The 12434-nt window shown below is 34.9% G+C and overlaps 1 protein-coding gene across 1 annotated transcript; it reads left to right on the plus strand.

Moving 5' to 3' along the window:
* Window positions 1-512: 512 nt before the first annotated feature.
* Window positions 513-4358, plus strand: LOC134726347 (uncharacterized). Its single transcript, XM_063590745.1, has one exon. It carries the CDS (start codon window positions 513-515, stop codon window positions 4356-4358), a length of 3846 nt encoding a protein of 1281 aa, XP_063446815.1.
* Window positions 4359-12434: the final 8076 nt, after the last annotated feature.

The following is a 12434-nucleotide window of genomic DNA, read 5'->3' on the forward strand; positions in this document are numbered from 1 at the left end:
TTAAATGTGGTATTCATAAGACTAATCATTCGTTAAATGATTGCAGGTCGTTTTTATCCAAGTCTATAGAGGACCGCCGTAAGATAATCAAGGAAAACGGTATATGCTTCAAGTGCATCAACTCGAAAGATCACCTCAGTCGCAATTGTCCTGAAACTGTACAATGTAAGGAGTGTGACAGCTCTACTCATAGTTCAGGAATGCATATTTACGGACAACAGAAAATGCAACCTTTGGAACCCCATGGCGGGGAGCAATCTGAAGACGCAAGTAAAGTTGTTAAGGCGTATTGCATGGACATATGTAATGGTAAATTTTCTGGAAAGTAATGTGCAAAGATACTTCCGGTATTTGTTTCGCATGAAGATGATCCATCCAAACGCATCAAGACTTACATTATATTAGACGAACAAAGCAATAGGTCTTTGGGTAGAAAAGAACTGTTTGATTCATTTGACATTGTATGTAAACCAGAGGAGTATACATTAATGAGTTGCTCGGGTCGGACAAGAATGAATGGTCGACGTGTGTCAGGATTGTTACTCGAATCTTTAGATGGGTCAACAAAAATGCAATTGCCAACAGTCATAGAATGTAAGGAGATACCAAATAATCGCGATGAGATTCCGACTCCAGACGTAGCTAATTATCACGATCATCTTCGTAGCATTTCACATGAACTTGAACCTTTAGACGAAAATGCAGATATTCTTTTATTGATAGGACGAGACCTTCTAGAAGCTCATCATATAATTGAACAACGAATCGGACCAGCTCATTCTCCATATGCACAAAGATTAGCTTTGGGTTGGGTTATAATCGGAGATGTTTGTATTGGAAATAGACATGTTACAGACTCTGTCAAGTCTTACAAGACATACATTCAAGCAGGTGGACGCCCGTCACTCTTAAAACCGTGTCCAAATGTAATCAGTGTACGGGAACTGCTGAAAACTCAAAACAAACTTGATAATATTGACTTTGACCTTGAAACAAAATTGGGAGACGGTGTATTTGATCGCACTGAGTTCGATGATACACCTGGAAAGTCTATAGAAGACAAAATATTTCTTGATATAATGGAGAAGGAGTTCCACAAGAATGAACATGGAAATTGGTGCGCACCTTTACCCTTTAAACCTAATAGGGAACGATTACCAAACAATTTTCCTATGGCTTTACGTCGTGCTAAAACACTTGATAGAAGTCTTCAGTCTAATAAAGAAAAACGTGAACACTTTTTAGAATTTATGCACAATCTTATACAAAACAATCATGCAGAAATAGCACCAAAACTTGATGAAGGAGCAGAATCGTGGTACCTACCTGTCTTTGGTATCTATCATCCAAAGAAACCTGGAAAGATCCGTTGTGTTTTTGATTCCTCTGCCAAATTTGGAGATGTGTCACTCAACAAGGTATTACTACAAGGACCGGATCTAAATAATTCTCTTCTGAGCGTCCTCATGCGCTTCAGAAAGAATCGTGTTGCTGCCTCAGCTGACGTTCAGCAGATGTTCTATTCGTTTTCTGTTGATGAGAAGCATAGAGACTTTCTTCGTTTCATATGGCACGAAGACAATAACCTTGATAAACAACTAGTAGACTTTAGAATGACCGTACACGTATTCGGGAATAGCCCCTCGCCAGCGGTTGTAACATATGGACTACGAAAGTGCTCAAATTTGACTGAACCAGATGTCAGAGATTTTATTCAGAGACACTTTTATGTTGACGATGGCCTCATATCATTAGATAGCAGTCAGGACATGATAGATCTGCTAACACGAACTCAGAAAACCTTATTGAAGGAAGGAAATATACGCCTTCATAAGTTCGCATCAAATAGTGATGAAGTAATGTCCGCTCTTCCACATGAAGATCTTACTCAAGACTTGAAGAGTATAGACTTTGATGCAGATAGTGTTCCACTACAGAGGAGTTTAGGGTTGTATTGGGACCTAGCTACAGACTGTTTTACCTATCGAATATCTGAAGAAAGCAAACCTTTTACACGCCGTGGTGTATTATCTACACTTAACAGTCTATTTGACCCGCTAGGCTTTGTTGCTCCAGTCATAGTTGAAGGTAAAATTATACTGCGTGAGCTTATGGCGCAATCTGTTGATTGGGACGAACCCCTGCCGGAAAACAGCAAATTGAAATGGGAAACTTGGAGAAAGTCGCTTAGTGCACTTCAGAACATTACAATTCCACGCATGTATGTAAGTTCTTCATTAAGTAAAACACCTACCTTCGAACTTCATGTCTTTGCTGACGCATCTGAAAAGGCTATTGCAGCGGTATCATACTTACGAACAATCAAACCTGATGGCAACACTGAAACTGGATTCATTTTAGGAAAGGCGAAAGTCGCACCTCACCATGGACACACTATACCGAGGTTAGAGCTGTGTGCAGCTGTTTTGGCAGTTGACGTATCAAAGACAGTTGTTGAGAACTTTGATGAGACTTTCGATGTTGTTAAGTTTTACACCGACAGCAAGGTGGTCCTGGGATATATTTATAACCAGACACGTCGCTTTTATGTTTATGTGGAACATAGAATCGAACGCATACGTAAGTCAACGGTCCCAGAACAATGGAATTACGTTCCAACATCAGTCAATCCTGCAGATCAAGCTACAAGGTCAGTTTCGTCAGAAGATATTGGTTCTAGTTCTTGGCTGCAAGGACCAACTAAGTTTATAAGTGGAGAACTACAAGCTTCTGCATCTACTGAAACTCTAACGATACTAGTCAATCCAGATTTATATAAAGAAGTAAGACCTATTGTGACAGTTACAAAGACTACAATTGAAGACAGCCATTCTATTGGATCTGAACGATTTCAAAACTTTTCATCATGGAAGTCACTAGTAAATGGAATAGCCGTTTTACAACGATTCATTCAGTCGAGATTCAAAAAGGTTACCTTACAAGATATCGATGTAGTTAAGTCGCTCAATGAGTCAGAAATATTTATAATTAAGACAATTCAAAGTGAAGCTTACAGTTCAGAAATAGACTGCATAGTAAATGGACAAAATCTTAGGAAAAACAGTAGTATTATATCTTTAGATCCATTTCTGGATAGTGAAGGCATTTTGCGTGTTGGTGGGAGACTCAATAAATCAAATCTGCCATACCAAGAAAGAAATCCACTCATTCTTCCAGGAAAATGTCATGTGTCAAAATTACTAGTGCAACATTTTCATGCCCAAGTCAAGCACCAAGGACGACATTTTACAGAAGGTGCCATTCGTGCAGAGGGTTACTGGATTACAGGCTCGAAACGTCTCGTATCATCTGTTATACACCATTGCGTCCCGTGTCGTAAACTCAGAGGTTGTTTGGAGGTTCAAAAGATGGCTGACCTACCTACAGACAGAATTGAACCCACTCCGCCATTTACTAATGTGGGGGTCGATGCATTTGGTCCTTGGTCTGTTATTCATCGCAGGACTCGTGGTGGCTGTTCAAATTCTAAGAGGTGGGCTATACTTTTTACATGTCTTACGACACGTGCAATACATATAGAAATAGTTGAAGAGATGTCTTCGAGTGCTTTCATCAATGCCTTACGCAGATTCATTGCAATCAGAGGAAAAGTGAGTGTTTTTAGATCAGATCGCGGTTCCAATTTTATAGGTGCAGTGGATCCTTTACACATCGAGGCAATTAACGTTGAAGATGACAAAGTTAAAACATTTATGCATGAAACGAGGACGATTTGGATTTTCAACCCTCCCCACTCCTCGCACATGGGAGGAGCGGGGGAACGATTGATAGGCGTAACAAGAAGGATTTTGGACTCAATTCTTACAGATGCAAACACAAAATTTCTAACTCATAATGTTTTAGTTACCTTCATGGCTGAAGTAGCGAGTATAGTGAATCATAGACCGATAGTTCCGGTTTCTTCTGACACTGATAATCCGTTTATACTTTCACCGGCAGTGCTTCTTACTCAAAAGACAAAATCTACAATCGAAACCGATTACATTGGAGAATTTGACACAAAGGATCTTCTTCATGCCGAATGGAAGCGTGTTATGGTTCTTTCTGACATGTTTTGGTCAAGGTGGCGCAAAGAGTATCTGAACAATCTTCAGTCAAGGAGAAAATGGCACAAGGATGTTCCAAACATAAAGGAAGGAGATGTCGTTTTATTGAGAGACAAAACTCTGATTCGTAATGAATGGCCTCTTGGACTAGTAATTCGTGCATTCGCGAGTGATGATGGAAAAGTGAGAAAAACAGAACTACGTGTGATTAGAGATGGCAAACCAACCGTTTATGTGCGACCAATTACAGAACTTGTTCTTCTTGTCTCTGATCGAGAACAATGTGTTTGAACTTTAAACATACATTGTATTTGTTCAAAGATTTATTTAGTTATAGTGATATCCAGAAGACTGATATCAGACGGGGGAGTGTAAAGTAACATTGTTAGAACTATTCAGTATACAATGCTAATCATAAAATCTGGGTTTATTGTGAAAACATTCTTCACCAGTTTATTAATTAGATCGAATTTTGTTGATTTAATATTTTGTGTATTACTATGTTTCAATTTTATGCCGCTGAAAGCTTATCGTAGGTTTAATCAGAGTTATCGAACTTTTACATCAATCCATGTGATGACAAACTATCTCGGACAATTTATCTAGGAATTTCCATAAGCTTTGGCTGACCACAATCTCTTCACCACTCTATCTTGTTCAGTCTACATTGATGAATAAAATGGTTTAAACTGTCTGCATTAGTTACATTACTTAGTGGCAGAACAAATTAACTTTACTTAACTTTACTTAACTTAACTTCACTTCACTTTACTTAACTTTACTTAATTTTACTTAACTTTACTTAATTTTACTTAACTTTACTTAACCTAAATTAATTTTACTTAACTTTACTATTTTACTTTCTTTACTAACTCAAAGTAAGAGTTTTCGCTCTTAACAAATATTTTATTTTTGTGAAAGCATGTTGCTTGATTAATCCAGAACTATCCATTTGTGACAGCGTGTCCTTTTTTGTGATGGATACGAAAGCAGCAGTTATAAGGATATCATAGTTTGGGGAAATATTTGAGTAGAGAACGTCCGAAATTGTAGTTTTGAAAGCTAGACTAAATCGTCGTTTTTAAAAGAAGAACACAAAGGATTGATTTTAAAGTAATTTCGTTGTGATGATTTTTACTTTCAGTTTTTACGTGAGAAAAAAAGTTGTTAAACGCGACCTTCAATAAGAAATATATCCCAATCCTGCTTTTATTCTTCACGCGTTTAAAATAAAACGATATGATTGCGTAACGTGAACTGCAGAAAAATTAATATGTTTTAAAATCTCCGTTTATTTTTCATCTTAATAAAAAGAACAAAAGAAAAAATCTTTAAATAAATACAACAATTCATACTCTTTTTGAAATATATTTGTGGCTCTTAAAAGAGCCCTTTTCTTAGTCTGGCGACTGGTGATGGGAACTCTTCAGTGTTCCATGTGCTCTGTGTAATCTTATTCATAGAGTTCATATTCTGCTCCTTCACCAAACAGCTTGTATCTCAGAGCTTCAACTTGCTTCTGTTTCTCTACCGTGTATTCGAAGTACATATTTATAACGCCCTCTACTGTAACAATTTTCATGCGTAGTGGATATCGTAAGCACCTGGAGTTGGTGTTGACGGCATTTTCATATCTGATCTTTAGGTCTTGAAGTTTATCATGGAGTAACAACATTTGCTGACAGGCTCTCTGAGTTCTACTCTCAGCTTCTTTCAATTTGATGTAAAGATGTGAAGAATTCATTTTCTTTAGATTTTTTAAACTGCGCAAATCGATTGCTTATTGAATGATTTCTGAATACAGAATGATGGATACGTTTTACACCTTTTTATTTACATGCATCTTGTGTCAAACGATGCTCATATTGATGTCAAGATGACACTTAAAAATCGTAAAGTCGTGATGCTCAAATGACACTTAGTGTGTTTTCTTTTCTCCACTTAACACTAATGTGTTAATTAATATATTAATTGATTAATTATGATATCACCCAAGCTCCAGAAGCTAGTGGACTGTCGTTTTATTTGGACCGTTCAACGACAGTTAATTAACTACCTGATTTCAATGAAAGACTTCCGTATAGACTTTAATAGAGATAAAGTCAGAAATCCAATATACTTTATCAAACTTAACTTAAGGTGGTTCATGTCACCGTACCTAACACTACAGGGAGATAACTCTGTCAAATCGCTAAACGTTTTAATGGCGTTACATGTATTGTTTAATGAAAAATTAAGCTTCTCAATGATCAAAATTAGTGTTTGTCAAACTGCCGTTTCAAACCATTTTTTTTCCGAGAAAGTGATCGTTCACTTTATCGATTTTTTTTTTTAATTTTCAAAAGGTCAAAGCAAATTTTTTGTCAACATATTTGGGAAACAAGAATGTGTTCCAAGTACACGGATACACCATCCGCACTTTCTTTTTTATGTTCAGTGGACCGTGAAAATGGAATAAAATCTCTAACTTGGCATTTAAATTACAAAGATCTATCATAGGGAACATGTTTACTAAGTTTCATGTTGATTGGACTTCAACTTCATCAAAAACTTTAACCTGAAGCGGTACAGACGGACGGACGATCGAACAGTACGACGAAGGGACGGACGAACGAACAGAGCGACGAACGGGCAGACGAACGAACAGTACGACGAACGGACGAACTGACGGACGGACGGACGAACAGACGGACAGACATTCAGACAAACTAACAGACCGACGAACGGACGCACAGACCAGAAAACATAATGGCCATAAATGGGGCATAATTAAACGGGCCAAATTATAGTCAAGGTGTTGGGTACCACCGTTATATCTTAACTTAACTTAACTTAACTTAACTTAACTTAACTTAACTTAACTTAACTTAACTTAACTTTACTTTACTTTACTTTACTTTACTTTACTTTACTTTACTTTACTTTACTTTACTTTACTTTACTTTACTTTACTTTACTTTACTTTACTTTACTTTACTTTACTTTACTTTACTTTACTTTACTTTACTTTACTTTACTTTACTTTACTTTACTTTACTTTACTTTACTTTACTTTACTTTACTTTACTTTACTTTACTTTACTTTACTTTACTTTACTTTACTTTACTTTACTTTACTTTACTTTACTTTACTTTACTTTACTTTACTTTACTTTACTTTACTTTACTTTACTTTACTTTACTTTACTTTACTTTACTTTACTTTACTTTACTTTACTTTACTTTACTTTACTTTACTTTACTTTACTTTACTTTACTTTACTTTACTTTACTTTACTTTACTTTACTTTACTTTACTTTACTTTACTTTACTTTACTTTACTTTACTTCCCTTTACTTCACTTTACTTCACTTTACTTCACTTTACTTCACTTTACTTAAGTAAAAGTTTTCGCTCTTCACAAGTATTTTATTTTTGTGAAAACATGCTGCTTGATATCGTGAAAAGCTTGAAGGCCGTACTTTAACCTATAATGGTTTAATTTTTAAATTGTTATTTGGATGGAGAGTTGTATCATTGGCACTCACACCACATCTTCCTATATCTATTGATTAATCCAGAAATATCAATTTGTGACAAGGTGTCCTTTTTTGTGATGGATACGAAAGCAGCAGTTAAAAATCATAGTTTGGGGAAATGTTTGAGTAAAGAACGTCCGAAATTGTAATTTTGAAAGCTAGACTTAATCGTTGTTTTTCAAAGAACACAAAGGATAGATTTTAAAGTAATTTCGTTGTGATGATTTTTACTTTCAATTTATAAGTGAGAAAAAAATTTGCTAAACGAGACCTTCAATAAGAAATATTAAAATCCTGCTTTTATTTTTCACGCGTTTAAAATAAAAAAAAATATGCATTGCGTAACGTGAACTGCAGAAAAATTAATATGTTTTAAAATCTCCGTTTATTTTTCATCTTAATAAAAAGAACAAAAGAAAACTTCTTTAAATACCAACAATTCAGACTCTTTTTGATATATATTTGTGGCCCTTAAAAGAGCCCTTTTCACAGTCTGACGACTGGTAATGGGAACTCTTCAGCGTTCCATGTGTTCTGCGTAACCGTCTTCGAAAGGTTCGTACTCTGCTTCTTCACCAAATAGCTTGTATCTCAGAGCTTCAACTTGCTTCTGTTTCTCTACTGTGTATTCGTAGTACATGTTTATAACGCCTTCTACTGTAACAATTTTCATGCGTAGTGGATATCGTAAGCACCTAAAGTTGGCATTGACGGCATTTTCATATCTGATCTTTAGGTCTTGCAGTTTATCATGGAGTAAAAACATTTGCTGACAGGCTCTCTGAGTTCTACTCTCAGCTTCTTTCAGTTTGATGCAAAGATGTGGAGAATTCATTTTCTTTAGATTTTTTAGACTCAGCTTATCGATTGTTTATTGAATGATTTCTGAATACAGAATGATGGATCAATCGTTTTACACCTTTTTATTTACATGCATCGTGTGTCAAACGATGTTCATATTGATGTCAAGATGACACTTTAAAATCGTAAAGTCGTGATGCTCAGATGACACTTAGTGTGTTTTCTTTTCTCCACTTAACGCTAATGTGTTAATTAATATATTAATTGATTAATCATGATATCACCCAAGCTCTAGAAGCTAGTGGACTGTCGTTTTATTTGGACCGTTCAACGACAGATAATTAACTACCGCTGATTTCAATGAAAGACTTCCGTATAGACTTTTATAGCGACAAAGAGCGTATAAAGTCAGCAAAGCTAATATACGTTATTAAACTTTGACTTGGCTTAACTTAACTTAAGGTGCATGGTTCATGTACCTAACACTACAGGGAGACAACTCTGTAAAATCAGCTAAACGTTTTACTTACGTTGTATTGTTTAAGGAAAAATTAAGCTTCCCAATGATAAAAATTAGTGCTTGTCAAACTGCCGTTTCCAACCATTTTTTCCGAGAAAGTGATGGTAAAGTGTATTGAAATTATTTTTCCTTTTCAAAAGGTCAAAGCAAATTTTTTGCAAAAAAATATTTGAAAACCACATTCCCAAGTACACGAAAGCCCCATCCGCACTATCATTTTTTATGTTCAGTGGACCGTGCTTACCTTTACTTAACTTTACTTACCTTTACTTAACTTTACTTAACTTTACTTAACTTTACTTAACTTAACTTAGCTTTACTTAACTTTACTTAACTTTACTAGTTTACTAACTACTCAAAGTAAGAGTTTTCGCTCTTAACAAATATTTTATTTTTGTGAAAGCATGTTGCTTGATATCGTGATAAGCTTGATTAATCCAGAACTATCCATTTGTGACAGCGTGTCCTTTTTTGTGATGGATACGAAAGCAGCAGTTATAAGGATATCATAGTTTGGGGAAATATTTGAGTAGAGAACGTCCGAAATTGTAGTTTTGAAAGCTAGACTAAATCGTCGTTTTTAAAAGAAGAAAGAACACAAAGGATAGATTTTAAAGTAATTTCGTTGTGATGATTTTTACTTTCAGTTTTTACGTGAGAAAAAAATTTGTTAAACGGGACTATATCCAAATCCTGCTTTTATTCTTCACGCGTTTAAAATTAAACGATATGATTGCGTAACGTGAACTGCAGAAAAATAAATATGTTTTCAAATCTCCGTTTATTTTTCATCTTAATAAAAAGAACAAAAGAAAAATTCTTTAAATAAATACAACAATTCATACTCTTTTTGAAATATATTTGTGGCTCTTAAAAGAACCCTTTTCACAGTCTGGCGACTGGTGATGGGAACTCTTCAGTGTTCCATGTGCTCTGTGTAATCTTATTCATAGAGTTCATATTCTGCTCCTTCACCAAACAGCTTGTATCTCAGAGCTTCAACTTGCTTCTGTTTCTCTACCGTGTATTCGAAGTATATATTTATAACGCCTTCTACTGTAACAATTTTCATGCGTAGTGGATATCGTAAGCACCTGGAGTTGGCGTTGACGGCATTTTCATATCTGATCTTTAGGTCTTGAAGTTTATCATGGAGTAACAACATTTGCTGACAGGCTCTCTGAGTTCTACTCTCAGCCTCTTTCAATTTGATGTAAAGGTGTGAAGAATTCATTTTCTGTAGTTTTTTTAAACTGCGCAAATCGATTGCTTATTGAATGATTTCTGAATACAGAATGATGGATCAATCGTTTTACACCTTTTTATTTACATGCATCTTGTGTCAAACGATGCTCATATTGATGTCAAGATGACACTTTAAAATCGTAAAGTCGTGATGCTCAAATGACACTTAGTGTGTTTTCTTTTCTCCACTTAACGCTAATGTGTTAATTAATATATTAATTGATTAATTATGATATCACCCAAGCTCTAGAAGCTAGTGGACTGTCGTTTTATTTGGACCGTTTAACGACAGATAATTAACTACCGCTGATTTCAATGAAAGACTTCCGTATAGACTTTTATAGCGACAAAGAGCGTATAAAGTCAGCAAAGCTAATATACGTTATTAAACTTTGACTTGGCTTAACTTAACTTAAGGTGCATGGTTCATGTACCTAACACTACAGGGAGACAACTCTGTAAAATCAGCTAAACGTTTTACTTACGTTGTATTGTTTAAGAAAAAATTAAGCTTCCCAATGATAAAAATTAGTGCTTGTCAAACTGCCGTTTCCAACCATTTTTTCCGAGAAAGTGATGGTAAAGTGTATTAAATTATTTTTCCTTTTCAAAAGGTCAAAGCAAATTTTTTGCAAAAAAATATTTGAAAACCACATTCCCAAATACACGAAAGCCCCATATCCGCACTATTATTTTTTATGTTCAGTGGACCGTGCTTACCTTTACTTAACTTTAATTAACTTTACTTAACTTTACTTTACTTAACTTAACTTTACTTAACTTTACTTAACTTTACTTAACTTTACTACTTAACTTTACTTAACTTTACTTAACTTCACTTAACTTCACTTAACTTCACTTAACTTCACTTAACTTCACTTAACTTTACTTAACTTTACTAATTTACTAACTCAAAGTAAGAGTTTTCGCTCTTAACAAATATTTTATTTTTGTGAAAGCATCAAAAAAGATCAAATGAAAAATGCACAAAGTAGCGATAAGCTTGATTAATCCAGAACTATCCATTTGTGACAGCGTGTCCTTTTTGTGATGGATACGAAAGCAGCAGTTATAAGGATATCATAGTTTGGGGAAATATTTGAGTAGAGAACGTCCGAAATTGTAGTTTTGAAAGCTAGACTAAATCGTCGTTTTTAAAAGAAGAAAGAACACAAAGGATAGATTTTAAAGTAATTTCGTTGTGATGATTTTTACTTTCAGTTTTTACGTGAGAAAAAAATTTGTTAAACGCGACCTTCAATAAGGAATATATCCAAATCCTGCTTTTATTCTTCACGCGTTTAAAATAAAACGATATGATTGCGTAACGTGGACTGCAGAAAAATAAATATGTTTTCAAATCTCCGTTTATTTTTCATCTTAATAAAAAGAACAAAAGAAAAATTCTTTAAATAAATACAACAATTCATACTCTTTTTGAAATATATTTGTGGCTCTTAAAAGAGCCCTTTTCACAGTCTGGCGACTGGTGATGGGAACTCTTCAGTGTTCCATGTGCTCTGTGTAATCTTATTCATAGAGTTCATATTCTGCTCCTTCACCAAACAGCTTGTATCTCAGAGCTTCAACTTGCTTCTGTTTCTCTACCGTGTATTCGAAGTACATATTTATAACGCCTTCTACTGTAACAATTTTCATGCGTAGTGGATATCGTAAGCACCTGGAGTTGGCGTTGACGGCATTTTCATATCTGATCTTTAGGTCTTGAAGTTTATCATGGAGTAACAACATTTGCTGACAGGCTCTCTGAGTTCTACTCTCAGCCTCTTTCAATTTGATGTAAAGATGTGGATAATTCATTTTCTTTAGATTTTTTAGTCTTAGCTTATCGATTGTTTATTGAATGATTTCTGAATACAGAATGATGGCTTAATCGTTTTACACCTTCTTTTTATTTACATGCATCGTGTGTCAAACGATGCTCATATTGATGTCAAGATGACACTTAAATATCGTAAACTCGTGATGCTCAAATGACACTTAGTGTGTTTTCTGTTCTCCACTTAACACTTATGTGTTAATTAATATATTAATTGATTAATCATGATATCACCCAAGCTCCAGAAGCTAGTGGACTATCGTTTTATTTGGACTGTTCAACGACAGTTAATTAACTATCTGATTTCAATGGAAGACTTGTCTTCCGTATAGAAGAGAGACAAAGAGCGGATAAAAGTCAGGAAAGTCAATATCCTTTACTTTACTTTTCGTAATTTTACTTCAACTATAGAAAAGGCGTTAGATTAATTTTGATATCACAC

Source organism: Mytilus trossulus, chromosome 7 (genome assembly GCF_036588685.1).
Source record: "Mytilus trossulus isolate FHL-02 chromosome 7, PNRI_Mtr1.1.1.hap1, whole genome shotgun sequence".
Classification (NCBI taxonomy): Eukaryota; Metazoa; Mollusca; class Bivalvia; order Mytilida; family Mytilidae; genus Mytilus; species Mytilus trossulus.